This window comes from Cyphomyrmex costatus, unplaced genomic scaffold, assembly GCF_001594065.2.
Source record: "Cyphomyrmex costatus isolate MS0001 unplaced genomic scaffold, Ccosl1.0 scaffold398, whole genome shotgun sequence".
Lineage (NCBI taxonomy): Eukaryota > Metazoa > Arthropoda > Insecta > Hymenoptera > Formicidae > Cyphomyrmex > Cyphomyrmex costatus.
The window spans coordinates 424,635-450,005 of record NW_017278185.1 but is presented as its reverse complement, the minus strand read 5'-3'; the positions used below and the strand labels follow the sequence as shown (position 1 = coordinate 450,005).

Genomic DNA, 25,371 nt, shown 5'->3' with positions numbered 1-25,371 from the left:
TAATAAGAAGCTTGTTCGTTTTAACTAAACTTCTTGCATGGTTTTTCTCAATTGTCCTCTGTCTCTCTTTATGTTGGAGAAAAAAATAAATGTTGCACAAAGAATTTAACTAAAAAAGAAAACAGACATGCTCTATATATGAATATTAATCAGTTAATTTTTTTGCTACTATAATAGTAATATTTTTTAGTTTTATATTTATATTTTATTACTTTTTAAATTTAAATGTATTGACATTATAGTATTATTTTTACATGAATTTTTCATCTTTTGATTCTTACATCGCCTTTTCTGATTTATATTGATTACTCAGTTAACTCATTTATATTTTGGTGATCTTGCATTTCAGCTAAGGCATGTAGATTGTCCCACCAATGCAGCAGTTTAAAATTGTAAATCATACGTAACCACGGTGTAGTCAGTGGTGCAGTTTTTATAAAATTTTCTATCTCCGATCGCGGCACCCATTGAATCTCGCTCACTTCATCAGGATTGGGATTTATGGTGATATTATCCCCTTGCAGAAATAATATGTAATCGATCTCGTGTTCACCCCAGCGATCATTACTGGGAAATTCATAGGTAATTCTTGTCAGATAAAATAGGTCAGAAGGTTTGATTTCGTTGCTAGGTATGCCCAGCTCGTAACCGAGCCTTCTTATCGCGGCTCGGCGTACGCCTATAGCATCTTCTTCTTCTATTTCGTTAGGAATCTCCGCTAAAGGATGACTGCAGCACGTATTTGTGTAATAATTTGGAAATGTTATCTGTAATATAAATTATATAAATTAGAGATGTATTAAGAATATTCGTAGAAAAAAAAACATAATTATTTTATTGAAAGAATTCAGTTTAATTAAAGATTGTCAATAAACAAGACTTTTACTTTGAATATCTTGGAATTTTTATATTTCGAATTTTTTTTTAGTTTTTAAATATTTAATCTTATTGGTTAAGCTGTAATCAAACTATAGATTAGAATTAAAATTCAATTGAAACTCGATAAATCATAGCAAAGTTCACTAAATTTGATATTAGTTTTCTTTTCGATTGACTAAATTTCAATGTAATCTCAAGCCTAATCCGTACATCATTAGAAAATTACGATAAATAAAACTCTGAATGTAATTTAAGTACAAAATGTCAGTTTCTAAATTTATACACATATCCTTCTCTTTTATTCCAAAACTGATAAAATTAAACAAATTGAATTTTTCAGAAAAAGGAAAAATTACACAGGCCCACAAAAAAACAAAAGTGGTCTGTACTTTTAACCAGACATACCAGTCTATATGTATTTTGACGAGCTGAATCTGAATCTGAAGTCCGTTGAACCCAAACACCCCCAACATTTCAAATTCGCCACAAATATAGTAAAACGCATCAGGACTCGTGTTACACTCGTGTGAGTTATTTCTTGTAGCATTATACTCTACAGAGGCCAAGTTACCCACCAATGTAGAGCTGCGGTCGCCTGATGACGACGGCTGCGGGCCCGCTTTCTCACCCTGACCAGCCGCCGATACTGGGGTTCCGAGTCCCTGCATCGTAAAGTACTGATTGCTCGTACCTGCCATGACGGCATCCACGCCGTTAACCCAGGGCTTTGCCACGTGTATCCGAAGCCCGCCGTCACCACGTGGAGGTGCCCTGGTTACAGGCACAAGCAATCACTGGAGATTTTGAAATCTCTTTACAGAGATTTTTCGCTACTTTTAGCGATTTACTCGAAATTTTAGGGGTGTTTGGGCTAGACGGACTTCAGATTCAGATTCAACTCGTCAAAATACATAAAGACTGGTATGTCTGGTTAAAAGTACAGACCACTTTTGTTTTTTTGTGGGCCTGTGTTATTTTTTCGTTGTGACGATTTTGATGTCCTACAAAATTATAATGTAAATCCAAATCATGAGTAACTCGAAAATGACATGACTCAAAATGTATGTACATCACTAACAGTTTATATTTATTTTCATCAGCTAAAATGATTAAATTCAAAATAAAATAATTTCTTCTTCAAACTTCTATCACCAAAATTATTTTAATTGTCTACCATCTAAACTATCTTAACTGTGTGTTTTAAATTGTTTTCTCCATGAAAAGATTCTTCTTATTATTTATAAAGATTACAATTCAAAATGTGTCACTTGTGTAGAAAATATCAGAATCTCTTAAAAACCGTTAGGAGCAACACAAATGCTATTTAATAGATTATGAAATTAACTTATAATATAATCTTTTTATCCAATTTATTTATGTAAATAAGTCGAAAATCATATTTCTTGAGTTGTATTACTTTCGAAGTAAGAAACATTTGCTATAACAAATTTCACCACCCTGGCGAAAATAGAAAGCTTCCTGAAACGTTGAAGAAGCGTAAATGACTCTTCGTTGACTTTTCGTGGAGAGTTAGTGACGCTCGCTTAACGCTTCCTGACGCTCCGATTTTTGAAACGTTTGAATACGCTTGCCACACGCTTCATTAACTCTCCTTTGAACATGTATGGAACGTTGCCTTACGCTCCTTCTACGCTGTAGCGATTAAAATTTTTTATTGCTTGCGTTTCTTATAGAACGCAATATGTCGTTTCGCGCACTTTTCACAAAGCGTGTGGGAAATGTAAACCGATTAGAAAAATGTTAATCTTTGGAGCGTAGAAGAAGCGTAACGCAACGTTTCGCGCACTTTTTATGAAGTGTTCGGGAAGTGTAAATCAAGAATAGAAAATGTGAACCTTTTGAATGTAAAAGAAGCGTAATGTTACGTTTCACCCACTTTTCATAAAGTATTCGAGAAGTATGGCCCATGAATAAAAAATGTCAATATTTGGAGCGTAGAAGTAGCGTAATTAAAACCGTCCGGAATAGGGTCAACTAACATTCAGTGTTCGTGGATCATGGAAATAGCACTTCCCGTACGATTGCATAGTTCAGCACCATGGATGTTGGTACATGATTGGATGGGTGATCGCTTAGAAAAATAAGGAATTAATCCTCAAGTGGAAGGTAATAACGTTACGTTGACGCTAGTATGACGTTACATTAACACCAGGGTAAGAGTACATGGAGAGTGATGAAGCGTCAATGAAGCGTCAGAATTCTATATCCTCAACGCTTGGTTAACGCTTTGTTACTTTCGGTGTACTCTTCCAGAGGAGTGAAATAACTCTTTGTTAACATTTAGTAAACACTTCCCTAACATTCTGGTGTTCCAATCTACGCTATTCAAAAAGTTTGATGACGCTTTCATAACGCTGTCTTTACGTTTCGTCTACGCTCCGATTTACGCTCCGATTACATTTGATTGACGCTATATTTTCGCCAGGGTAGAATCTGATTTTTACTTACACATGGTTAAAATATTCAAAATTATACTTTAAAATAACACTAAAGGAGAATGTGCCTCACCTTAACGCTTGATCGCTTCTGGAGTAATAATTCCTTTTTACTATTAAACAGAAAGACGCTGAATGCCCTATGGAGTGGTAAACATCCATTTGTATCAATTTCGTGACAAACTTGCTTGGTAGCTTCACCAATAACTCTATCTAATTTATCTACAAGTATGCAGCGCTCTTGTAAAGCAGCTTTCTGCAATTGTGATATTTGCACTGCTTCATAATCTTTTTTCACAAGCGTCATCATTTTGTGTACAACACTGTTGAAATTTCTCTAAGCTCCTCTGATCATCACTGACCAGTCGTCTGCCGACTGGGAAATATAAAAGAGCGCAATATGTATCTTGCATGCATCAAAAAATATTCCTATAAATATATTCATAAGAATGTAACCTTAAGGAGCAGAATTTTATGAAGCTGACAGCAGAATTTATAGGGTCGCTTGAATGAGAATTAATTGACACGAGGAACAAAGACATACCACGTGGTAAAACATGTCGAAAGAATCAGACTATATTGATGAGATGCCAAGATGAGTGTTGCCATCCAACTGTGTTACAAATATCGTCCGACTTCTCAGGAAAGTGTCCAATCGCGGACTGGCAATGAACGGGAGTTCTTTACAGTCTAAATTCTGGAATGTAATTGACTGTGAAAACTACCGTTTATCTCTCCTTCGTTCCTATAGAAGTGATACCGTTATCTCACCAACATTATTTCCCGATCAAGGTCGAGAATGTAACAAACAACTTACTTTTATTTATAATGATTTTAAATTATCATTACCTTTACATATATATATATATATATATATTTGTATTAATTATTATAGCTTTTAGATAATTTTCATTGTTTTTCTTATTTGATCTAGCAGCGCAAAGTGTTTTTACATAAAAAATTTTTCTTTTTAAATAAATTTTTTTTATTTTGTTTTTTCATTTTGTATTTAAATTAATTGTGATATAATTTTTTTAAAGAAGAATTAAATCACTTGGTTTCGAATAGGAAGATCTTTTAATAAGAATACAAAGGCATATACTTAGGTTTCATTGTATAAAGATAAAGATTGTACCACATGGGTTTTACTTTTTAATTTAGTAGAATTTAAATAATAGTACTATATGGGTTCTTAAAGATTAAAGGTAACACTTGTGTTTTACTTTTTAATTTGGTAGAATTTAACTTGGCCCCGACTGTTGATATCAAATCTTGTATACAAATGATAAATGTCATTAAAATTAAGTAAGTAATAAAAGGTAGAATAACTTGGTGCCAACTATTGATATCAAACCTTTTATACAAATGATACATGTCATTAGAATTAAATAAGTGTAAGGATAGTACCTCTTAGATCTTTAGAGATAGAGAATTTTTAAAGACTAGTTATAATTAAACGATATATTTTATGGGAAAAATCCATATTATATGACAAGATAGTGAAATAAAACGGAAAAAATGAGTAGTGGGGAAGGAAGGAGGAAGAGGAAGAGGAGGGAGGATGTGCAATGTATCGAAGTTAGTATAAATTGTATATTTATATAAATATTTTAATATTAGTATTAATATAAACAATATGTTCCTACAAAAAACTATTTAAAAATGAATGGCTAAGTACCGCAGTTATGTAATTAATTCTTTAAATTTAATTCTTTAAAGAATTAAACGTTCTTCATAACTTTCATTTCTATAAAATTAAATTATATAATACAGGTGTTTTTAGTAAAAAAGATGATTTTTATTTTAAATAAGATTTCAAAGCTTATGTTATGTTTCTTATTTCTAAAAATGATTTAAAGATTAAATGGTTAAGTTAAAAATAAAAATAAGAAAAAGGAGCATATACCACACGCTGGATCGAAGTAGCGAAAATCTAGTGTATTTAATAATATTAAAAATTACATAATTATAAACGTTTCGGTCCTTAATGTGACCATCTTCAGTATAAAACAAGATTCTTTAAAATGATTCCCCTAATCATTCCCCTAAGAATTAATCAACACTCTGACTAATAATAGTTATCCTCTTGATTTCTTATTCGCATCAATAAACAATAGAATCAAATCTTTTATACATAATCAAAATAGAGATATTAACATACACAATAATGATACTTATGAAAATAAAAAATTCTTCTGTGTTCCGTACCATAATAAAGTATCTAAAAAATTCAAAAGAATTTTTGGTGTTGACTCTGAGATTAAAATAGCTTACAAACCAATTAATAGTCTAAACCAAATCATTAAATTAGGCAAAAACAATAAATTGGATAAATTTGACAATACCAACGTAGTTTATAAGATTGACTGTCTTAATTGCGATTGCTCATATGTCAGTCAAACAAAAAGGAACTTAAAAACTAGAATTAAAGAACATAAAGCAGATTTTAAAAAACTACACAATAAATCAGTTGTTAGCAAGCATCAAATGGAATATAACCATACAATGGATTGGGATAATGTCCATATTTTAGATAATGAACCATCTTATATGAAAAGATCAATTTCCGAAATAATATTCATTAAGAAACAATTAAACGGTGTAAATTTACAAAGCGACACAGAAAAATTTTCAGATAATTATATAACAACACTTTTAAATCATCCCCACCATCCTACTGTGGATTCCCACTCCTAAATATATTTCCATGTTAAAAGTAAAGAGGTTACTTGTAACAACAAATTCAAGACATATTCTGATATTATCTCTCCGTAACGACTAACTTCATGTCCACACACATGGATTTCGCCGAAAAATTTCCTTGAAGACAGAGGTATTTATCATTTATCAAGTCAAATCTCATTATTCTTTTTTAATTAAAAGTCTGAGGGGGAAAAAAAAGGAAAATATTTATAATTTTTAGTTTGGAAACTTCTGTTCTCAAATCATGGTTGATTCCATTGCTTAAACAAAATCATTAGCAGAATTGTATGGACACGAAAAAATTAAAATTGTACATTATTAATATTCTTGATCAAACAAATTCTTTAACAGAATTGTAATGACACAAAGAAGTTAAAAAATTCTACATTGTTAACGTTTTAGATCATAATTGTTTGCGATTCACTTTTAAATTGACATCATTTTTGTATGCGAATTGATATTAGAATCGACATTGATATAACCGATGAACAACATATATATTGTATAATAATTGACAAGCATATTTAGATATTGCGTTCCATTACTTATTATTATTTAAAATACATTAGGGGAATCATTTTAAAGAATCTTGTTTTATACTGAAGATGGTCACATTTTAAGGACCGAAACATTTATAATTATGTAACTTTTAATATTATTAAATACACCAGATTTTTGCTACTTCGATCCAGCGTGTGGTATATGCTCCTTTTTCTTATTTTTAAACGTCATACCAGTCAGCAGTCGGGAATATTTAAAATAATTTTATTTACAATATATATTTCAAATATATTATATAGATATATATATGTATTATTTAATATGAGGTGAAGGGTAGAGCGGAAAGCGGATACACTTTACTTATGTTCACTTTATACTGGCAACTTTAATTAATAATCAGTTACTTTTCATGGTAATATGTATATTATTACAATTTAACTCGTGATAGTACTGCGATAGTTTTAACTATACGTCATATCGGTCAGTAGAATTTAAGATAATAATTTTATTTAATATGTATTTAAATGATGACTGCACGGTTTATCGGTGAGCCGGTTGAGGGGGGGACGTGCAACTCGCGTCCGCCCTTGCACATCAAAACAATCCCCAAGGCTGCTTTCGCAAAAACCATTTAATATTTTTTAATATTAACGCGTCAATTTTAGAACAACATATTTATTTTTTATTCGTTAACGCGATCGCATATTATAAAACAAAATTATTAAATAAATGTAAAACATTTACTTTTCGTGGTAGTATATTAATTATGCGCGGTGCGGTGTTGTAAGGGGGACAGCGAAAGCTAGAGGTAAATGATTCGAAAATCAACCGAAAGTTGCACTGTCCCCCTCACCTCACCGCTCCGCCTGCAGTCGAAATGCCCCATAGCAGTCGAATGGCATTGTCGTGCTCGCGGAGCGGTGAGATAAGGGGGACAGCGAAAGCTAGGCGAAGACGATTCGAAAATCAGCCGAAAGTTGCATTATCCCCCCCTCCGCTCCGCGTACAGTCGAAATGCCCCATGACAATCGAATTTATTGTATCCTACCTAACGTTAAATTAATTGTTATAAATATACTTGAAAAACGACGCACGCGCGTAAAGTTATAATGTTATTTATACATTCGCACACAAATTTATACAAGTCACTGCATAGTTAAAAACAGGAAGCATTCCATTTTATATTCAATATCTTTTTTCTTGAAAAAAAAACCATCAATTGAAAAAGATTTATTCTACATCTTTTATTTATTTTTTCGTCAAAGAAGTCGTCTCTTCATCGATTACAGTATTATTCACTGAGAGTCTGAAATACATCATAGGCACTTTTTGCTACTATAATAGATATTGCCGTCGACATTGACGCAACGAGTGACGTACTAAAATAATTAAGACGTCCAAATAATTGAGAACGCCTGGAATAAGCGACCAGTTAAATAAGCGCATACTTATATCTCCGCAGCTTTTAGAGTCGACAAAATAAAATAGTGGAGAAGTGTGTGCGTCGCTTAGTAAAAGCTATAAATGTAGTTCACGGTCTGGGCGCAATGTAGCGAATTGATCCCAGAATATAAAAAAATACGAAAATTAATTAATTAGGAAAATGCAGTAGAAATAAAAAATATTGAAAAGATAAAAGTGATGCAAATTTCAGTAACAAATTTATTTTTCTTACATACGTATATAATATTTAATAAAATATATATATGTATATTTTGCAAGGAAATACTCGAGTTACAATATTTAGATGCGAGGATTCATCTTTTCATAAAAATTTAAAAACAATTAATCAAAATTACATACATTTACCTGTTATATTTAGAAAAGTTAAAATTTTCCAGATACATAAATTTCACGATGTAAGAGTACATAAAATAAGAAGACACAGGTACAAGAATCCCATAAATTTAAATCCACAGATCTAAATCCAATTCCTCAATAATACAAATTATAGGAATCGTTATTTGAATTATTTCAGCAACTCATGTAACATGTACAATATACATTACACGAGTTTTACTTTGGTGATAAGAAGCTTGTTCGTTTTAACTAAACTTCTTGCATGATTTTTCTCAATTTTCCTCTTTCTCTCTTTACGTTGGAGAAAAAATGAATTTTGCACCGAAAAATTTAACTAAAAAAAAAAAAACATACATATGCTCTATACACGAATATAAATTAATCAGTTAACTCAATTACATTTTGGTGATCTTGCATTTCAGCTAAGGCATGTAGATTGTCCCACCAATGCAGCAGTTTAAAATTGTAAATCATACGGAACCACGGTGTAGTCAGTGGTGCAGTCTTCATAAAATTTTCTATCTCCGATCGCGACACCCATTGAATCTCGCTCACTTCATCAGGATTGGGATTTATGGTGATATCATCCCGTTGCAGAAATAATATGTAATCGATCTCGTGTTCACCCCAGCGATCATTACTGGGAGCTTGATAGTAAATTCTTGTCAGATAAAATAGGTCAGAAGGTTTAATTTCGTTGCTAGGTACGCCCAGCTCGTAACCGAGCCTTCTTATCGCGGCTCGGCGTACGCCTATAGCATCTTCTTCTTCTATTTCGTTAGGAATCTCCGCTAAAGGATGACTGCAGCACGTATTTGTGTAACAATTTGGAAATGTTACCTGTAATATAAATTATATAAATTAGAGATGTATTAAGAATATTTGTAGAAAAAAAAAACATAATTATTTTATTGGAAGAATCCAGTTTAATTAAAGATTGTCAATAAACAAGACTTTTACTTTGGATATCTTGCAATTTTTATATTTCGAATTTTTTTTTAGTTTTTAAATATTTTATCTTATTGGTTAAGCTGTAATCAAATTACAGAATTAAAATTCAATTAAAACTTGATAAATGAAAGCAAAGTTCATTAAATTTGATATTAGTTTTCTTTTTGATTGATTAAATTTCAATCTAATCTCAAGCCTAATCCGTAGATCATTAGAAAATTACGATAAATAAAACTCTGAATGTAATTTAAGTATACAATGTCAATTTCTAAATTTATACACATATCCTTCTCTTTTATTCCAAAACTGATAAAATTAAACAAATTGAATTTTGCAGAAAAAGAAAAAATTATTTTTTAGTTGTGATGATTTTGGTGTCCTACAAAATTATAATGTAAATTCAAGTCATGAGTAACTCAAAAGTGACATGACTTAAAATATATGTATATCACTAACAGTTTATATTTATTTTCATCAGCTAAAATGATTAAATTCAAAATAAAATAATTTTTTCTTCAAACTTCTATCACCAAAATTATTTTAACTGTCTATCATCTAAACTATCTTAACTGTGTGTTTTAAATTGTTTTCTCCATAAAAAGACTCTTCTTATTATTTACAAAGATGACAATTCAAAATGTGTCACTTGTGTAGAAAATATCAGAATCTTTTAAAAACCTTTAGGAGCAACACAACACAAATGCTATTTAATAAATTATGTAATTAACTTATAATATAATCTTTCTATCCAATTCATTTATGTAAATAACTCGAAAATCATATTTCTTGAGTTGTGTTACTTTCGAAGTAAGAAACATTTGCTATAACAAATTCCATCAGAATCTGATTTTTACTTATATGGTTAAAATATTCAAAATTATACTTTAAAATAACACTAAAGGAGAATGTGCCTTACCTTAACGCTTGATCGCTTCTGGAGTAATAATTCCTTTTTACTATTAAACAGAAAGACGCTGAATGCCCTATGGAGTGGTAAACATTTCTTTATATCAATTTCGTGACAAACTTGCTTGGTAGCTTCTCCAATAACTCTATCCAATTTATCTACAAGTATGCAGCGCTCTTGTAAAGCAGCTTTCTGCAATTGTGTTATTTGCACTGCTTCATAATCTTTTTCCACAAGCGTCATCATTTTGTGTACAATACTGTTGAAATTCCTGTAAGGTCCTCTGATCATCACTAACCAGTCGCCTGCCAAATAATGACTGAGAAATATAAAAGAGCGCAATATGTATCTTGTATGCATCAAAAAATATTCCTATAAATATATTCATAAGAATGTAATCTTAAGGAGCAGAATTTTATGAAGCCGACAGCAGAATTTATAGAGCCGCTTGAATGATAATAATTAATTGACACGAGGAACAAGGACATACCACGTGGTAAAACGTGTCGAAAGAATCAGACTATATTAATGAGATGCCAAGATGAGTATTTCTATCCAACTGTGTTACGAATATCGTCCGACTTCTCAGGAAAGCGTCTAATCGCGGACTGGCAATGAACGGGAGTTCTTTGCAGTCTAGATTCTGGAATGTAATTGACTGTGAAAACTACCGTTTATCTCTCCTTTGTTCCTATAGAAGTGATACCGTTATCTCACCAACATTATTTCCCAATCAAGGTCGAGAATGCAACAAACAACTTACTTGTAATGATAGCATTACATAAATCACCTAAGCGTAATTTGCATGAACGTACCCGAAATTCCCAAGTGCCCAACACCAAATCTAGGACACTAATCACGTAATTTGGAGCGTGACAATTCTTCGCATTGCTTCGCATTTCGCGTGAACTTGTTCACAAAACCATTACTCAGACAGCAAAAAGTGAAAAAAGAAGAGAAAATAGAGGTTAAATAAATTTGCAGATACTTGCAAATATTCAATTCACAAATATATTATAATGCTAAGTGAAGCACAGACAACCACAGCTGATTGCTGAGTATATACTACACACTACACAGCTGTATGTATGTACATACATACTAGACACTAGCAACCATGAAGGAAGATATAAGGAGACTCCACTCGGTCTCGCCAGTCTACAAGACATGAACCCATTTTAGGTTTCGAGTTCCGTTTCCGATTCTCGACACTCGCAGCGCTCGTGAATTTAGTAGTGCTGCGCATAATGATCATTTCTCTTACTCGCACTCATTATGCGCAGCACTACTAAATTCACGAGCGCTGCGAGTGTCGAGAATCGGATGAGTGCGAGTAAGAGAAACGATCATTTCTCTTACTCGCACTCATCAGAATCGGAAGCTGAACTCGAAACCTAAAATGGGTCCACTTTTATTTTACGGAGTGGAGTCTCCTTATATCTTCCTGCTAGCAACTGTGACACTAGATATGTTCTTCTATTTTCTTCCGCGCAAATTCGTAGTCTAATTACTTATTGCGAGGGCGCTAATGCGTTTTTCTAAGTTGCGCTAATTCCCGCGGTAATCTCCAATCGACTTCAATCGACTTATCTATCAATTCGAGTCAGATGGTTAATAGGTTATGTTGAGATAATAGACGTTTATGAAACAAACTCTTGTATCTACATTTTAAAATAAATGTATTAATAAATATGCTTAAATTTCCGAGATTATTAGTGAATCATGTGAAAGCGTTGGCGACACCCACATCGTCCAGTAATACAGATTGTTTGTCACAACAAACACGGGTAATTGCTTTTATTATTACATATATAAGCCATTACCATGTGGTTCTTTCTAGTACATAAATATGCAATAATCTTTTTATTTTTGTTTAACATTTGCAAACAACAAAACTATAATAATTACTGTGATACACTGTCATCTGCTTTCCATTTGATAATAAAAAATTTATTTTGTCACTGAATGTCTGAGGAAAAATAAAATAATGCTTGACTTCTGTCAATAAATATAAAACATTCCGTGTTTTTTTACTAGAAAGCACCCTTGGTGAATTTATACTACTGAATTATTACACATTAAAAAAGCTGCACTATATAAAGTATCTAAATGCAGTAATAATATAATTGACTTTGGCAATAAAATAATACATGTATGTTAGTCGATTTATTTATATAATGTTCTTGTTTTAATTAATTTTATGTATATTCATTATAATGTCATATTGTGGCCAAATTTTCTAATTGTGTACACATATTCTGTATGTATTTTGTATTTCTTGAGACAGCTTAATAGATTCCTACACATATAAATTATTAAACTGTACTCGTACTTATTCTTGTTTAATTTTTTACAGAACACTTTTATTCTCAAAAGAAGGCATCCGGTACCTCTATACAAAAAGAATAGCAAACCTCAACGCCTGAAAACAAGGCATTTCATTTACGATCTTGTTGAGGATACTAATTGGAGGAGGAAAGAATTCCTCGATTTGATTCTGACGCAATATGTGGCAGGAATCGGCAATATAGGCACTCGAGTGTCGCTACATCCAATGGTAGCTTACCCAAAGCTTTTACTGCCAAAACTAGCGGACTATGCTACCCCCGAGAACATTGAGAAATATACGAAATTAGCGTTAGACCAGGGGGAGGATAAGCCATTTAGTTCTGGCTCGGTAGAGAAAATGATGAAGTATCTGTCGAAGAAGCGGATATCCATTATGATGTCGAAGGACGTACCTTGGACGTTGGAAAAGTGGCATATTAAAGTAAATTTCCGCAAAGCTGGTATTTACCTGCCAGAAGATACTATAACAATACCTGAGAAATCAATATCCGGGCCAAACCTGGATATAGAAGGAAAGGAATTTTATGTGACTATCACGATTAATAATCGAGAGCAGGTGAAGGTAAGGTGCTGTCTTCGTCATTGGACATCGGACAGTTCCTCGCAAATTCAAGTCGACCACTCCTTGCCGGCCGAGCCAATATTTCCCGAGGACAAGCCGATTTTAGATTCTCTTCCCTCTTTCTACAAGGAAAGGAAGAAAAACATTTAATTTCTGATATATTGTATTATAATATAAATAAATAACGCTTAATAAGAGTGATAAGAGTAATAGGTTTTCTTAGAAACTCCTAACTCTTGGATGTTTATTTTAGGCTTGTTTTTTTTTTAATTAAAGCTGCACAGTTTATCTTTCCTTTTTTTATAGAATGGAGAAAAAGAGAAAAGATGAACTATGTAAGAAGTTTAGTTACAAAAAATGGATCTCTAGAACTCTTTACATAATTATGATCATCATTATAATATTGTTTCAACGTGATAGTTGTACTCCTTTCATGCAGTTTGGTCAGAAACTTCCAATAATATTTCTAATTATGTACTATTCTTTTGAAAGTCTAGTATGCTTTATACATATATATATGTGTGTGTAGAACTATATCTTCCTAGAATCAATAATTTGACTCTGCTATACCTTCATTGTGATTAGGAGTGTGTCTATTTCTAGAAACTGATAACCTGAAAATCTGCTATGAATAAAATCGTAAAATAATATGATATAATAATTCAACATGGGTGAGAGATACTTTGCATGGGATGAAATTTCAGAAGGATTAATTCTATTTAGGTAATTTTAGTAACTTTGAATTTTTCCATTCTACATTTTATATTCAGCCATTATCTACGTTTTTTTTGTCAAACACATTTTTTATGTTGTAAACTTTATTTAAAATATGTGTACGGTATAATTTAATATTCTATGATAGTAGATAATAGAGAAAGGGGTCAACACAATTACTTTTATCATTATAAGTGTTGTTTGTTCTAAATGTTAATGCTCAAGCATTAACATTTAAAACAGATATACACTTCTTCACTGATAAAAATAATTTAACTGCAGTTAAAATAAAGCTTCTGTGAACATCGCGTATAAAAAAAATGTATTAAGCAAAATAAAAATGCATTTTTTTGTTTTAATTTAACTGTTTGGAAACTGCTAGAGATTAATTAATACTATCTTAGTAAAGAATTTTTAACAAGGAAACTTCACCGATTTTAATGAGCTTTGGATATATAGTTATATAGAGCATAAAAAAATATTAAATTTATATATCTTTTTTTGTACTTATTTTGAGGTTTAAGGGGTGAAATACTCCATCGAAAAAAATTATTTTTTTTTCTTTTGAAGCGAATATCGTCAAAACTATAAAAACTAGAAACATTGACGAAGTATATATGACTCTTAATTTCAAAAATACAATTGTGTTATATAAAAGGATATGTAACAGTTAGAGAAATAAACAAGTAACGCTTTAACACAATCAAATTCATATAATAAGAAACCATAATAAAATTATAAAATCTACTCTAGCAAATCAATAAAATTTACATACATTATACTATATGTTTCGGCTGTATGATTTAGCCCTCTTCAAATGTACAACTAAAATTATATTTATAAAAAATAGAAAAATTTTTCCAAAATGAAAATTGAATAGTTTCAAGAGTACTTTAAAACTATAGTAAAATTTTTTTATAAATAAATATTTATTATAAATAATTAAAACAATTGTTTAGTTATAAAGAGTTCTAAAGTACTCTTGAAGTCATTCAATTTTCTTTCTGAAAATTTTTTTCTATTTTTTCTATTTTTATAGTTTCGATGATATTCGCTTTGAAAGAAAAAAATCAATTTCTTCTAGAGAGTGTTTTATCCCCTAAATCTTGAGATAAATACAAAAGAAAAGATATAAGTTCAGTGGCATAGTGAGAAAAATGTTTCGGGAGGGGCTGTATAGATATCAATTTTTTAAAATGTTTTTTATACTACTTTTTTTTATACTTTTATAGTGACACGTTTGGTAAGCATAAACAAAAAAAGTTTCGTTTAAAACGAAATAATACAATACATAATGCATCATTTATAATACATAATTTATATACATGTCGTTGCAATGTCGCAACGTTTTGCTAACGCATGAATATAAATTGTTATAATTTTTTATTATTAACTTTCCAGAAAAAATTTTTTTAATATTCAACTGCAATGTAGTATCTATTAATGAAAATGTTTAATTCGAAAATTTGTAATAACTTTAACGTTTGAAAAAAAATTCACTAAATTCGATAAAATATTAAAAATCCGCCATTTTGTTGTAAAGTGCTTCGAAAATTTCAGAATCGCTCTACAAGATGTAAAATATATGTCAAAGATTATAGTGTAAAAATTTAAATAATATAAATATTAATATCCGGCTGAGATTTCACGAGTCGAAGTGCTGCCGTTCTCTCAACGCCACTTTTTATTAGCAGCAATCTTTTTTTCCGTGTAGTTTATCGAATTTTTGTTTACATGCATAATAAAAAATTTTTTGCAATTATAAATTAAATATGAGAACTATTCCAACAGGATTTAATTTCCTCTCTCAAAACAAATTGATATTTACGGCTCAACAATTTTTGCACATTCTTATGAAATTATTGAAATTATTCAGAATTTGTAGTCCCCACAGCCGGGGGGGGGGGCTCCTTGGTTACGCCACTGTATAGGTTTAATACTTCATGCTCTACAGTTCTACACATATCATATCCATATTAAAATCAGTAAGGATCAGTTTCCTTTGTAAAATTTCTTATTTTATATTTCCTGAAAAAGAAAGAAAGATTACTTATAAAATCTTTCAGACCTTATATTTTATTAGAATTATAGAACGAGAAATTCTTTAAATTTTAGAATATTTCCGAATTTGATTCTGAAAAATGCAATTTATATTTAAAAAATCCAATTGTTCCGATTTGTTTAAAGAATTATGAAATTATTTAGAAATTCGAAAATTTATATATAAAAATTTCACTACGGAAAAAAAAGATTTCGTGAATCCCCTTTTATTGCGTAAATTCCTATTTCATTGATCAGTGTGGCAAAGACAGAAGATGAACAAGCCAAGCGACGAAGGAAACGCACTGCTGCTGTCCCTATATCGGAAATTTATTCTCCACACGCGTATTTGATTTTATGTTATCGGGAAACATTGAATGACAACGAAAAGGTGAGGATCGAACTGTAACTATAAATTCTTCGCCAATTCGATATCAAGAGGAGTGTCTCATACTATTCCAATTGTAGATCAGGTTCCGAAAGAATTATCTGAGAAAAGTGACGCCGGATGAACCAGACATCATTATCCTGCAGGACATTAAGGACCTCGTGCTCTTCCTTCTCGTGACCTCCGTCAGCCCGCAGTTCATAAACTTCTTCCACTTGCCGGCCGTGGACCGATTTTTGAGAGCACTCATCATCTACTTCCAACGCTTCGTACAGATATGGGAGGACCTGGGACGTGAACGAGCGGCCACCATGAGGAAGGCACCTAATCCACTGGCGCGTGGACATAGATCTCAATATGCCGATGAAATGCATACTCTACGTTGTGTCCTAGGCAGGGAGTACGTGGACTTGCTACTGGGTTGCCGGGATGGGCCTCGCTACCACCATATGATAACCAACTCGAAGCGCACGGCTACGCAATCGCAGGGCGAGAAAGACCTGCGGATCTACGAGGGATTGATAAGTGTGGCTCACAGGGTCGTATGGATAGCATTACAGCGGAAACATTTTACTCTGATCGGTACGACGAAGAGCATATAATAATATTCTAAATAAACATTGTATGTTATTCTATGATGAAATACAAATACACTATATACACATATCGTATATCACTGTATAGATATTGATGCGTGATAAATATTTTACTATAAATATTGTATATCATCGTAAAATAATGCTTAATGTAAGATTCAAAGCACTGTACGCTGAATTCATATTATATATGATTTACGATATTCCTGTGGTATTTGAAAATTGATTATCGCGAATCCCTTATTATTGTCTCGCAGAGCTAGAACTGCAGAGACTGCTTCGAACCGAGGCGTACAATACCGCGCAAAGACAAAGCGGCAGTCGACTTATTCAGGATATGCTGGAGGATGATATTCGTATACTACATGGTCCCAAAACAATACTGAAAACTCGAAAATTGCTCAGAAACTCCCCCATGCCTCATGAGCTGATGTACAGGGATTGCGACTATCGTCTTCTATCGTTAGGTGATATTTATATATATATATATATATACTTTTTATTAAAAAGTATATTTGTATTCAGAGTGTAATTTATAAAAATAGTATACCTGAAGGTATTTAAAGTATCAAGATTTAGAAAAAATATATATGTATATATTCGCGCAGTGACTTTGACCAAACTCCGAATAACTAATCGGCAATTAATTCAACAGACAGTTATAAAATTAATACATGGTGAGAATTTCACAAAAAATTAAATCAGAAATAATTAATTATATAAATAAGATCAAAATGTTATATTCGCCAATAATTGTATTCCTAGAATTTATCTATATTAATACATAAATATTGTTTTAATTATAATAATATAATTCTATTCACAAAAGTGACGAGAGATAATTATTATAATATTTTGTTATTTACATATAAAAAAATTAAATTAGAAACAATGAATTATATTCACGTTGACAAGATAGTACAAATGATAAGTTAATCTAAGTTTAGTCGTAGTCAGTTTATCACTAAACCGATATTTGCACAAAGAATAGCAGGGCACTTATCATGAATCGGAATGAATTCCGATCGGAATTATTCAATTATTCCCTAGATTTCTATTGCGTTTTCTAGGAAAAATGGAATAATTGCGATCGAAATGCATTTAGACACGTTCCACAAAACGACATGTTCAACGAAAAATATTATATTAGTCGTATTTTTATTTAAAAAGACGTAGTAGATATCGACATACACCATCCAAAAATCGCTTATCTGAGGAATGCTCTTCTCGTCGACGAAGAAAAGCTATTTCAGTTGGGGATCAAAGTGGGCATTTTGGGTCACAATCGCTCGGATTATGATATAATGTTAATGCCACACGAACCAGAGGAACCTACAGAAGAGCCAACAGAAACTGATTTGCTCGACAAAAGATCGATGGAGACGCGAAAGAGTATCTTTGTAACTAAAATCTCGGTAAGTGTTCGGTCGTTCTTATTTTTACACAGAAATACTTACAAATCTTAACTGAATACACGGAAAGACCGAATATCTGAAATATTTCTATTTCATGGTACAAAGGAACAAGAAGAGCTCGAAATCCTGCCTGAATTAAGGGAAGAGTTGTCAGTAAAAGAAATTCAGAAAATAAACGAGAAATATGATAAGATTCGCGAAAAAGCTCGGATAAAATGGATTCTTCGAGAGATAAGACGACGTGAACGCAAAGCGACTGATTCTTACTCTATAGCGACAACTTTAGACTGAATGTACAGAATAGAATAGAATTCTTACGTATCTATTATATTACGACACGAGAATTTCACAAAAAAATTAAAATGGTATTTATATATTAATAGATATAAATTCTAGAATATCGACAATTTAAGAATATAATATTTATGAGTCTTATTTATCAATATAAAAATAAAATACACAAGTCCAGTCGTTTTGTCAAGCCGACATTATCGTTAGGATACGAATGACAAGGGTGAATATAAACTGAACGCTGTAACGCAATGTAAAAAATATGCTTATTATAATTGGTGATACCTAATCGGAGTAATAATGCTGATATTTTACAAGAAAAGATACACATATAGATACATTTTCAAGCAATGCGTTACGATTAAATTCGGCATTGTCCTGTCCATAAATAATTACTATACCTAATTGCTATCGCTATATGCGTAGTAACAATACATACGACGTTAATTTAACCCCCAATGTGGGCCGACTTGCAAATTATTCCGTTTTCGTTTACATCTACGTGCGATCAAACTCGCCGTTTGCGCTTCTTGTAATCGCTCGTATTCAGCTAAACGTTCGTTACTTAGTAGTGTGCACTTTGCACCAGTGCGACCCGTTTTTCTTGAAATGACACGCATTATGTAGCAACATAAAAAAAAAAAAAGATAAAAAATGTCTCAACATTTGGCACAGCAATTTTGATAATAGAAACCAGATTGTATTTTATATCTGCCCGTCTTGCGCACACGTAATGAATAACATTTTTAATGTTTTGCTTTATCTGTAGTTAATTACGTAATGTATTACATTTTCCCGTTTTGTGAAATTATTACGATATGTATTGAGAATACGATAATCCATAATATATCTGTGTATCGCATTCGTTTTATACTACTTTTATTACAATCAACAATGGAATTATAACAATGTTTTGTTGTGCACGTACTTTAGGAATTAAATGGCAGTAAGCAACTCAACCATTCACATGCTATCATACCGCGATTTAATTTTATTTCCAATCTGTGCCTTTATTTACTTTTCATTAAAAAAAAAAAGACAAGAAAAAAATTCTCTTCTCAAATAATCATTAAAGTATTCTCTTGAAAAAATACGCGCGATAATAAAAAGTTTCCTTTACTTATTACACAGCGTGTCATCTTTTCATTTGTAAGGCTGCAAAGTGTGTTGCACATTCGGTAACAATGTTAAAAAATGAAAACTTTCGGCACTTCTTGCTAATGTTTACTTCACTTAGATATTACAGCTACTCTATCGCTGAACATTTGTCTACATGAATATAATACAGAATGGACAAAGTGACAATATTGATTATCCACATATATTAATAATATAACGTTAATAAATGTGATTATTTAATTGTGTTATTGCAGTAATCAGACGATGGAAAAAAAATGTGATTATATACACTACATACGTATTACATATATTTATGTAGACATATGTATATTTCTTTTTCTTTATAAATTCAGTCGTATGTTTGTATAAACATATTCTATATGCACAAGGTTTTATAATGAAAATTAAATTGTGGAAAAATGTAGTTTATTTAAATAAAATTCAGATGATATATTTTTAAAGGATGATACTGCATAAAATGTATATCCCAGATTTATCTTTTTTTTTCTATATATTACCGCCGTTGAAAAAATAATGTAAATACCATTTTTACACTCTGCAAATTAATGAATAATTTTACTGCCACAATTTGCTCTAATATAATAATACATGTATGTGTATGTATATATTTATACATATATGTATGAAATATATACACACAGTTGTGTACAAACACCAAATATTTTTTTCAAATATTATATCATTTGATTCCAATTATTCTATACTTTAAAATTTGTGGAGCTAAACTCCACTTTGCAAATCAGAATACGTTTCTCACAGTTGCTACAGTATAATCGATAACAGATAAAATCATTACAAATCAGTCATAAAAATACCTTTGTACCTATTATTTGAGTAATCAGTAATTAGCTAGACATTACGTGTAGTTCAATAAATATAGGAGCTATATATTAGTAAACATAATTTAGATAATTCCTGCTGTTTGTCTCAATAAAAATAAGCCGTATATAAAAATGAAAACTATGCATCTCGTTTAGCTCGCGTATATTGGAATCTAGTTTGTTTGAACCATTAATGTGAACTCTGAGCCCACTTTCGTCCCCTCTACTTATACATTTCATTATCTCTTGAAATGATTGCATGTGTTGCAGCTATAACAATTTTTCTAAGCAAATTTGTCAAGTGCAAGTCAAAATATCTGCAAATAAGCTACAAATATGTTGCATGTATTGCAAATGTAATAATAATGCAGAATGTCCGTGATTATTTGTCAAAAAGGATGGAATTCTCGATTTTTACACTGCTACTTGTTTAACATAAACCTACCTGTGTTGTACCCGATGCTGTTTATACTAAATTTATAAATTTGCTATTGTGTGTTTTTTTTTTAATTTTTTTGTTACTTTCTGTATGTCAATCCCTGCCATTATCTCGGACTTGCGTGGCTACGTGATAACAGTCTATAACGCAATCTTACGTTTAGCAGCACATACACAAACAGTATTTCTTTCTACATTACAAGGAACACGCACGAATTCCTTTCCGAAAAATTATTACATTAGGATTGGTGGGGCTACGAGGCAATGTCCGACATAAGCTGGGCAAGCAAGGCCGGCTCTAAAAGTCCATGCGTCTGCCCCATCCTCTCCAAGTTTCGTACGTCTTTATCAACTTCTTCCAAAGCCCGTTGCAATTCCTCCTCTTCTTCTCTCGACGGCTCATAATCCCCGTTTCTACCCTCTATAAAATAAAATTAAAATACATCTTATATTATCTTGTGAATTAAATATAACAACGAGTTGTACGCAATCTCGAGATTTACAAAATGCACCAAAGATATGGATGTTGCAATTACCGATAAATAAGTCGTTAAAAGCATCCGGGGGCAAGTTGTTGAGCACATTGCCAAAGTCATGCTCGGCAGAATCCAAGGAAGCGAAAACTTCATTATCCCCAAGCTCGACTTTGAGTCCTCCGCTCAGACCAAGAGAGCCTAATCCCAATCCTAGATTTAAGTTAGATGTATTTGAACTTCCTTGTGGAATATTCAAATTGTTCAACATCTTGGTATGGTTTTCACTACAGTTTATTTGGCTCATGAAATGACTCTCCTCGGGCATCAGTGCCACACTCTTGGGAGTCTCTATTTTATTAGAGGGCGGTCGTTTACGTTTCTTCGGTTTGGACTTGGGTTTAGGCTTTGCAGGGATAGGAGGAGAGACTGGAGGCTTTTTACGAGCTTTCTTTGGTTTGGATTCTTGAATTTTACGGTGATAATTGTCTCTCTTCCTCGCGTGTTCTGGGCAAAGAGGTAATTCGTGCGCGACATCAAACACAGGAACACAACACTGTGTGTTGTCACTAAATTTGGCAGTGCAATGTTCAAACAAAAGCTGATCTCCGTTCAACATAATGTGGCGGGAACAATGCCGGGTACAAGGCAAAGACGTCTGTTGGCATCCCTCCGCCCCACATGGCCCGCCAACTAATAGTGGTCCGTTAAGTACCTTGCTGGTACTTGGAGAGTCACTCAAAGCTCGCGCGGTAGAAGCAGGATCTTTGGACGCGGCATTCAGCAAATATCTGACCCTGTGCCGCAGAACAGCTTCAGCATCGGCACCATCGATACGCAACTGAAGCAATTGTCGTTGTAACTGCGAACGCAGTTGGGTCAGCCGAGCCGCTCGATTTAGTGATGCAGTAGATTCGCTGTAAAACCAATGACGCTGATGTATCACCGTTTCGTCTCCGCTTGAATCGCTGTCAGATATCTCGTCCCCGGCCCTCGGATAGTACAACAACGTGTGGTCCCGACTTGGCCTTCTGGGTCGCAATCTCTGCAAATTCTCAATGTGTCGTTGCTTATACTGAACTAAATTAGAAAACTTGTGATCCAAGTTCACCCCCATGCCGTCGTCAAAGTTTGTCTCTGGCGTGGCATTGATCCCGACAATCTTGTAGCCTGCAGCTGGAACAGGCGCTATCCTTATCCTCTGCTTCAAGCATTTCCCCTTCGACTTGCTGTTCTTGCAACTTTGCATCACTTCGGAATTTGTCGGTGGAACCATCGTGGCATGTCTTCCCGCTGCCGTGGCAAATGGTTCCGGTTCACTGAAAATGTACGGATCAACATCTTGATGTGCCTCGGTTTTCAGCAAAGCCTTCAAGCGATCCGAAAATTTCAATTTATTGTCCATGTTTGAGTTTTCGGAAATTGGGACCTTCATTGATTGCTGCTTCTGTCCAGATCTGTTCCACCTGCATTCTCAAATCCTCCAAATCAACTTTCTTCCTATCTAGATCAAACTTAGTTCACGCTATGTGCCAAGACCCAAGTACAATCTATACCATTTGATTAGAAAAGTATAATACTGAGACTGTACATAGAAAAATTATTTAAATATGTTTCATATCATATCACAGATATTTTCTATTGCCAAGTTAAGCAAGTAAAAAAAAAAGATTCAAGCGTATTCGCATAAACAGTATTATTCTATACTGTACACAATATAAGCTATATGATATAACAGTTACATTTGAGTATATCGATGTATAATACACTAATATATCCTCCTCTAAATGTACACAGTCATGGAATTTGCATTAATTGAATTAACAAAAGACTTACAAAACAATCGTGTCCATTCAACGCTTTTGTTGGTCTACGTAGTACAGAATTAATACTCAAATCGCATTGTCAACATCGTTTAACGTTAACTAACGAATTGCGGTCTATGAATATCGAGTTTCCTGGTTCGAGCAGTAAGCGTGAACTTAGTTCATTGCTAGATGAGGACAAAAACGATCCTTGCCTCGCATAGTAGTCTACACCAAGTGTGCCCTACACATGTCTGAGCAACTGCGTCGTCGTCGTCGTTGTCATCGTCGCACATCGAGCGGACGTCAGGTCGATCTGCAGCACTGCCAGGATGGCGCGCTTCGAGGATATCGCGGATGAGAGCGTGGCCATATCACCGGAGGACGATCTCCTCGCCGTTGGCATAGGTACGCGACACTCCGACGGTCAGGATTTTCCTTCTTTCCCCTCCTTTTTAGGTTAGGTTCCCTCACGTCACGTCACGTCGAAGCGGCGGGATACCAGCGTGTTCCCGGATTTCAGCGAGGTAACCGGAAATACTCCCGGGACAGACCTCGCGGCATACTCGACCTCGAGGTCGCTCGCGGACGCAGGCTCTATACCTGCTCACCAGCTCTCGTTCACAACGTTCAGAAATTCGACTTCGAGGGGGAGGAGGAGAAGGGTTGAGGTTGGAACGACACTGACCAGCGATCGCTCTTAACAAAGGACGACGAGGACGGACGTCCCGTCGGAAATGTGCCACGACACCGAGCTTCCCTGTCCCTCGTGCGCGGACTCGCTCACCACTGGTGGCACAAACAATGCGATCTCACGCGCAAAATTTCAACGTCTGTCGATAATAACATTAGAAAGACATGTCAGGCGTGCGGGGGCAGCAAAATGGCGGCCGCTAAGCGGCACGGTACATCACGAGCCAGTCCCCGAAGTTCGGGCGAAAAATCCCTGAATCTTCGAGCGACAATCGTCACGGATTCGACGATTATCCGAGTACACTTGAATTAATTGTAATTAACGATACCATAGACGGGACGAATAACGAGCGGATACTCCGCGCCACGTGGCGAAAAGGTCGTTCCGCACTCTGTAGAACATAACCTGTACGCCGAGGTGCGCGGACGATAAATTTCTCCTTTTCAGAGACTTCTGGAGACTCTGTGAATTATTATTTCAATGTAAATTCCGCCTCGAGCGTTCTAAAAAAAAATGCAAGGCACAAAAAAATCGGTACGAGCCGATGAGTCGGCTACCTTCCTTGTCCAACTTTATTCAGAAGCAAACTCCAAGATTTCCCCTATTTTCGTTCGAATGATTCAAAATCTAACTGCAAACTGCGAAATAGTGCGAAAATGATTCGTCCAACTATGTCAACATTGTTTCATGCCTGAGGACCATGTGCGAATTTATATTTGTTCTTAACTGAACTTTTTGTACTTCTTTTTTTCTTTATCTCACTAATGTATGTATGTTTGATTACGTGTGTTTCGTTGTTTTGCAATGGAATTTTTTTATCTCCCTTTTCCCCCCTTCGTGTCTCGTTATGCATACCTACCTATTTTTTCTATTTTAATTTTATCTCATTTGAACTGATTATCGAGAAAAAATAGTAACTAAACAATGGATTTAATATTTAAACATCAACCGTGTGATTCGTGTTCAAATACGATAGTCATCGCGTATAATCGTTGTATTTTCGATGTCTCTAGTTATATGTATGTATACATATATGATCTCATCACGTACATACGACGTGTTTCTTAAAAATTTTTCTCAGATTTTTCATATAATTAAAAATTTTTTTTAAATAATTTTATAAATTAAAAAAATTTTTTAGTTTTTTTCATACGAATTAAACCATTTTTTAGAAGTGCCGAAAAAGTTTCTACATATTTTTTTCTAGAATTCTTTATATATATGTAAAATTCAAAACATTCTAAAATTTTTGATAAAATCTTAGAAAATTTAGGAATATAATTTTTTCAGAATAAAAAATTTTAGAAACCTTAGACATTTTAGAATTATATATATGAAAAATTCTAAGATGTAGACTTTTTCTGAATTTCTGAAAAATGTTTCTATTTGTACAAAAATTAAAAAAATTTTTAATACAGATTTGCTTGAACAATACAAAGTCTAAAATC

General features: G+C 33.2%; 5 protein-coding genes across 9 annotated transcripts; 2 read left to right on the top strand and 3 right to left on the bottom strand.

Moving 5' to 3' along the window:
• On the bottom strand, positions 1 to 3,677 carry LOC108776970 (isopentenyl-diphosphate Delta-isomerase 1). The gene is made up of 3 exons (XM_018543739.1): positions 3,409 to 3,677; positions 282 to 767; positions 1 to 109 (listed from the first exon to the last, which is right to left on the bottom strand). Exons 1-2 carry the CDS (start codon positions 3,643 to 3,645, stop codon positions 306 to 308), a joined length of 699 nt encoding a protein of 232 aa, XP_018399241.1. The 5' UTR covers positions 3,646 to 3,677; the 3' UTR covers positions 1 to 109; positions 282 to 305.
• A 4,982-nt stretch (positions 3,678 to 8,659) lies between these two features.
• On the bottom strand, positions 8,660 to 11,296 carry LOC108776966 (isopentenyl-diphosphate Delta-isomerase 1). 5 transcript variants are annotated; one of them, XM_018543731.1, is made up of 4 exons: positions 11,013 to 11,296; positions 10,688 to 10,840; positions 10,207 to 10,516; positions 8,660 to 9,179 (listed from the first exon to the last, which is right to left on the bottom strand). In XM_018543731.1, exons 3-4 carry the CDS (start codon positions 10,486 to 10,488, stop codon positions 8,718 to 8,720), a joined length of 744 nt encoding a protein of 247 aa, XP_018399233.1. In that variant the 5' UTR covers positions 10,489 to 10,516; positions 10,688 to 10,840; positions 11,013 to 11,296; the 3' UTR covers positions 8,660 to 8,717. The 5 variants fall into 5 exon arrangements, with proteins under 5 accessions (XP_018399233.1, XP_018399232.1, XP_018399234.1 ...); XM_018543730.1 differs by having other exon boundaries at positions 10,961 to 11,017; XM_018543732.1 differs by lacking the exon at positions 11,013 to 11,296 and adding an exon at positions 10,915 to 10,995 and having other exon boundaries at positions 10,207 to 10,502.
• A 314-nt stretch (positions 11,297 to 11,610) lies between these two features.
• Positions 11,611 to 13,300, top strand: mRpL9 (mitochondrial ribosomal protein L9). Its single transcript, XM_018543748.1, has 2 exons — positions 11,611 to 11,984; positions 12,554 to 13,300. Exons 1-2 carry the CDS (start codon positions 11,889 to 11,891, stop codon positions 13,256 to 13,258), a joined length of 801 nt encoding a protein of 266 aa, XP_018399250.1. The 5' UTR covers positions 11,611 to 11,888; the 3' UTR covers positions 13,259 to 13,300.
• Positions 13,301 to 13,721: 421 nt separating this feature from the next.
• Positions 13,722 to 18,597, top strand: LOC108776985 (uncharacterized). Its single transcript, XM_018543758.1, has 6 exons — positions 13,722 to 13,831; positions 16,121 to 16,253; positions 16,331 to 16,832; positions 17,104 to 17,313; positions 18,017 to 18,261; positions 18,367 to 18,597. Exons 1-6 carry the CDS (start codon positions 13,776 to 13,778, stop codon positions 18,550 to 18,552), a joined length of 1,332 nt encoding a protein of 443 aa, XP_018399260.1. The 5' UTR covers positions 13,722 to 13,775; the 3' UTR covers positions 18,553 to 18,597.
• Positions 18,598 to 20,563: 1,966 nt separating this feature from the next.
• Positions 20,564 to 22,947, bottom strand: l(3)L1231 (zf-C3Hc3H domain-containing lethal (3) L1231). The gene is made up of 2 exons (XM_018543727.1): positions 21,488 to 22,947; positions 20,564 to 21,372 (listed from the first exon to the last, which is right to left on the bottom strand). Exons 1-2 carry the CDS (start codon positions 22,857 to 22,859, stop codon positions 21,206 to 21,208), a joined length of 1,539 nt encoding a protein of 512 aa, XP_018399229.1. The 5' UTR covers positions 22,860 to 22,947; the 3' UTR covers positions 20,564 to 21,205.
• Positions 22,948 to 25,371: the final 2,424 nt, after the last annotated feature.

What these genes read in the sequence shown, in the direction of transcription:
- LOC108776970 (XM_018543739.1), bottom strand. Translation starts at nt 3,645, where the DNA reads ATGATGACGCTTGTGAAAAAAGATTATGAAGCAGTGCAAATATCACAA. An exon ending in AGAAGCGATCAAGCGTTAAG is followed by an intron (nt 768 to 3,408) that starts GTGAGGCACATT and finishes TTTATATTACAG; the next exon opens with ATAACATTTCCAAATTATTA.
- LOC108776966 (XM_018543731.1), bottom strand. Translation starts at nt 10,488, where the DNA reads ATGATCAGAGGACCTTACAGGAATTTCAACAGTATTGTACACAAAATG. An exon ending in AGAAGCGATCAAGCGTTAAG is followed by an intron (nt 9,180 to 10,206) that starts GTAAGGCACATT and finishes TTTATATTACAG; the next exon opens with GTAACATTTCCAAATTGTTA.
- mRpL9 (XM_018543748.1), top strand. Translation starts at nt 11,889, where the DNA reads ATGCTTAAATTTCCGAGATTATTAGTGAATCATGTGAAAGCGTTGGCG. An exon ending in GTTTGTCACAACAAACACGG is followed by an intron (nt 11,985 to 12,553) that starts GTAATTGCTTTT and finishes AATTTTTTACAG; the next exon opens with AACACTTTTATTCTCAAAAG.
- LOC108776985 (XM_018543758.1), top strand. Translation starts at nt 13,776, where the DNA reads ATGGGTGAGAGATACTTTGCATGGGATGAAATTTCAGAAGGATTAATT. An exon ending in GAAGGATTAATTCTATTTAG is followed by an intron (nt 13,832 to 16,120) that starts GTAATTTTAGTA and finishes TTCATTGATCAG; the next exon opens with TGTGGCAAAGACAGAAGATG. An exon ending in GAAACATTTTACTCTGATCG is followed by an intron (nt 16,833 to 17,103) that starts GTACGACGAAGA and finishes ATTGTCTCGCAG; the next exon opens with AGCTAGAACTGCAGAGACTG.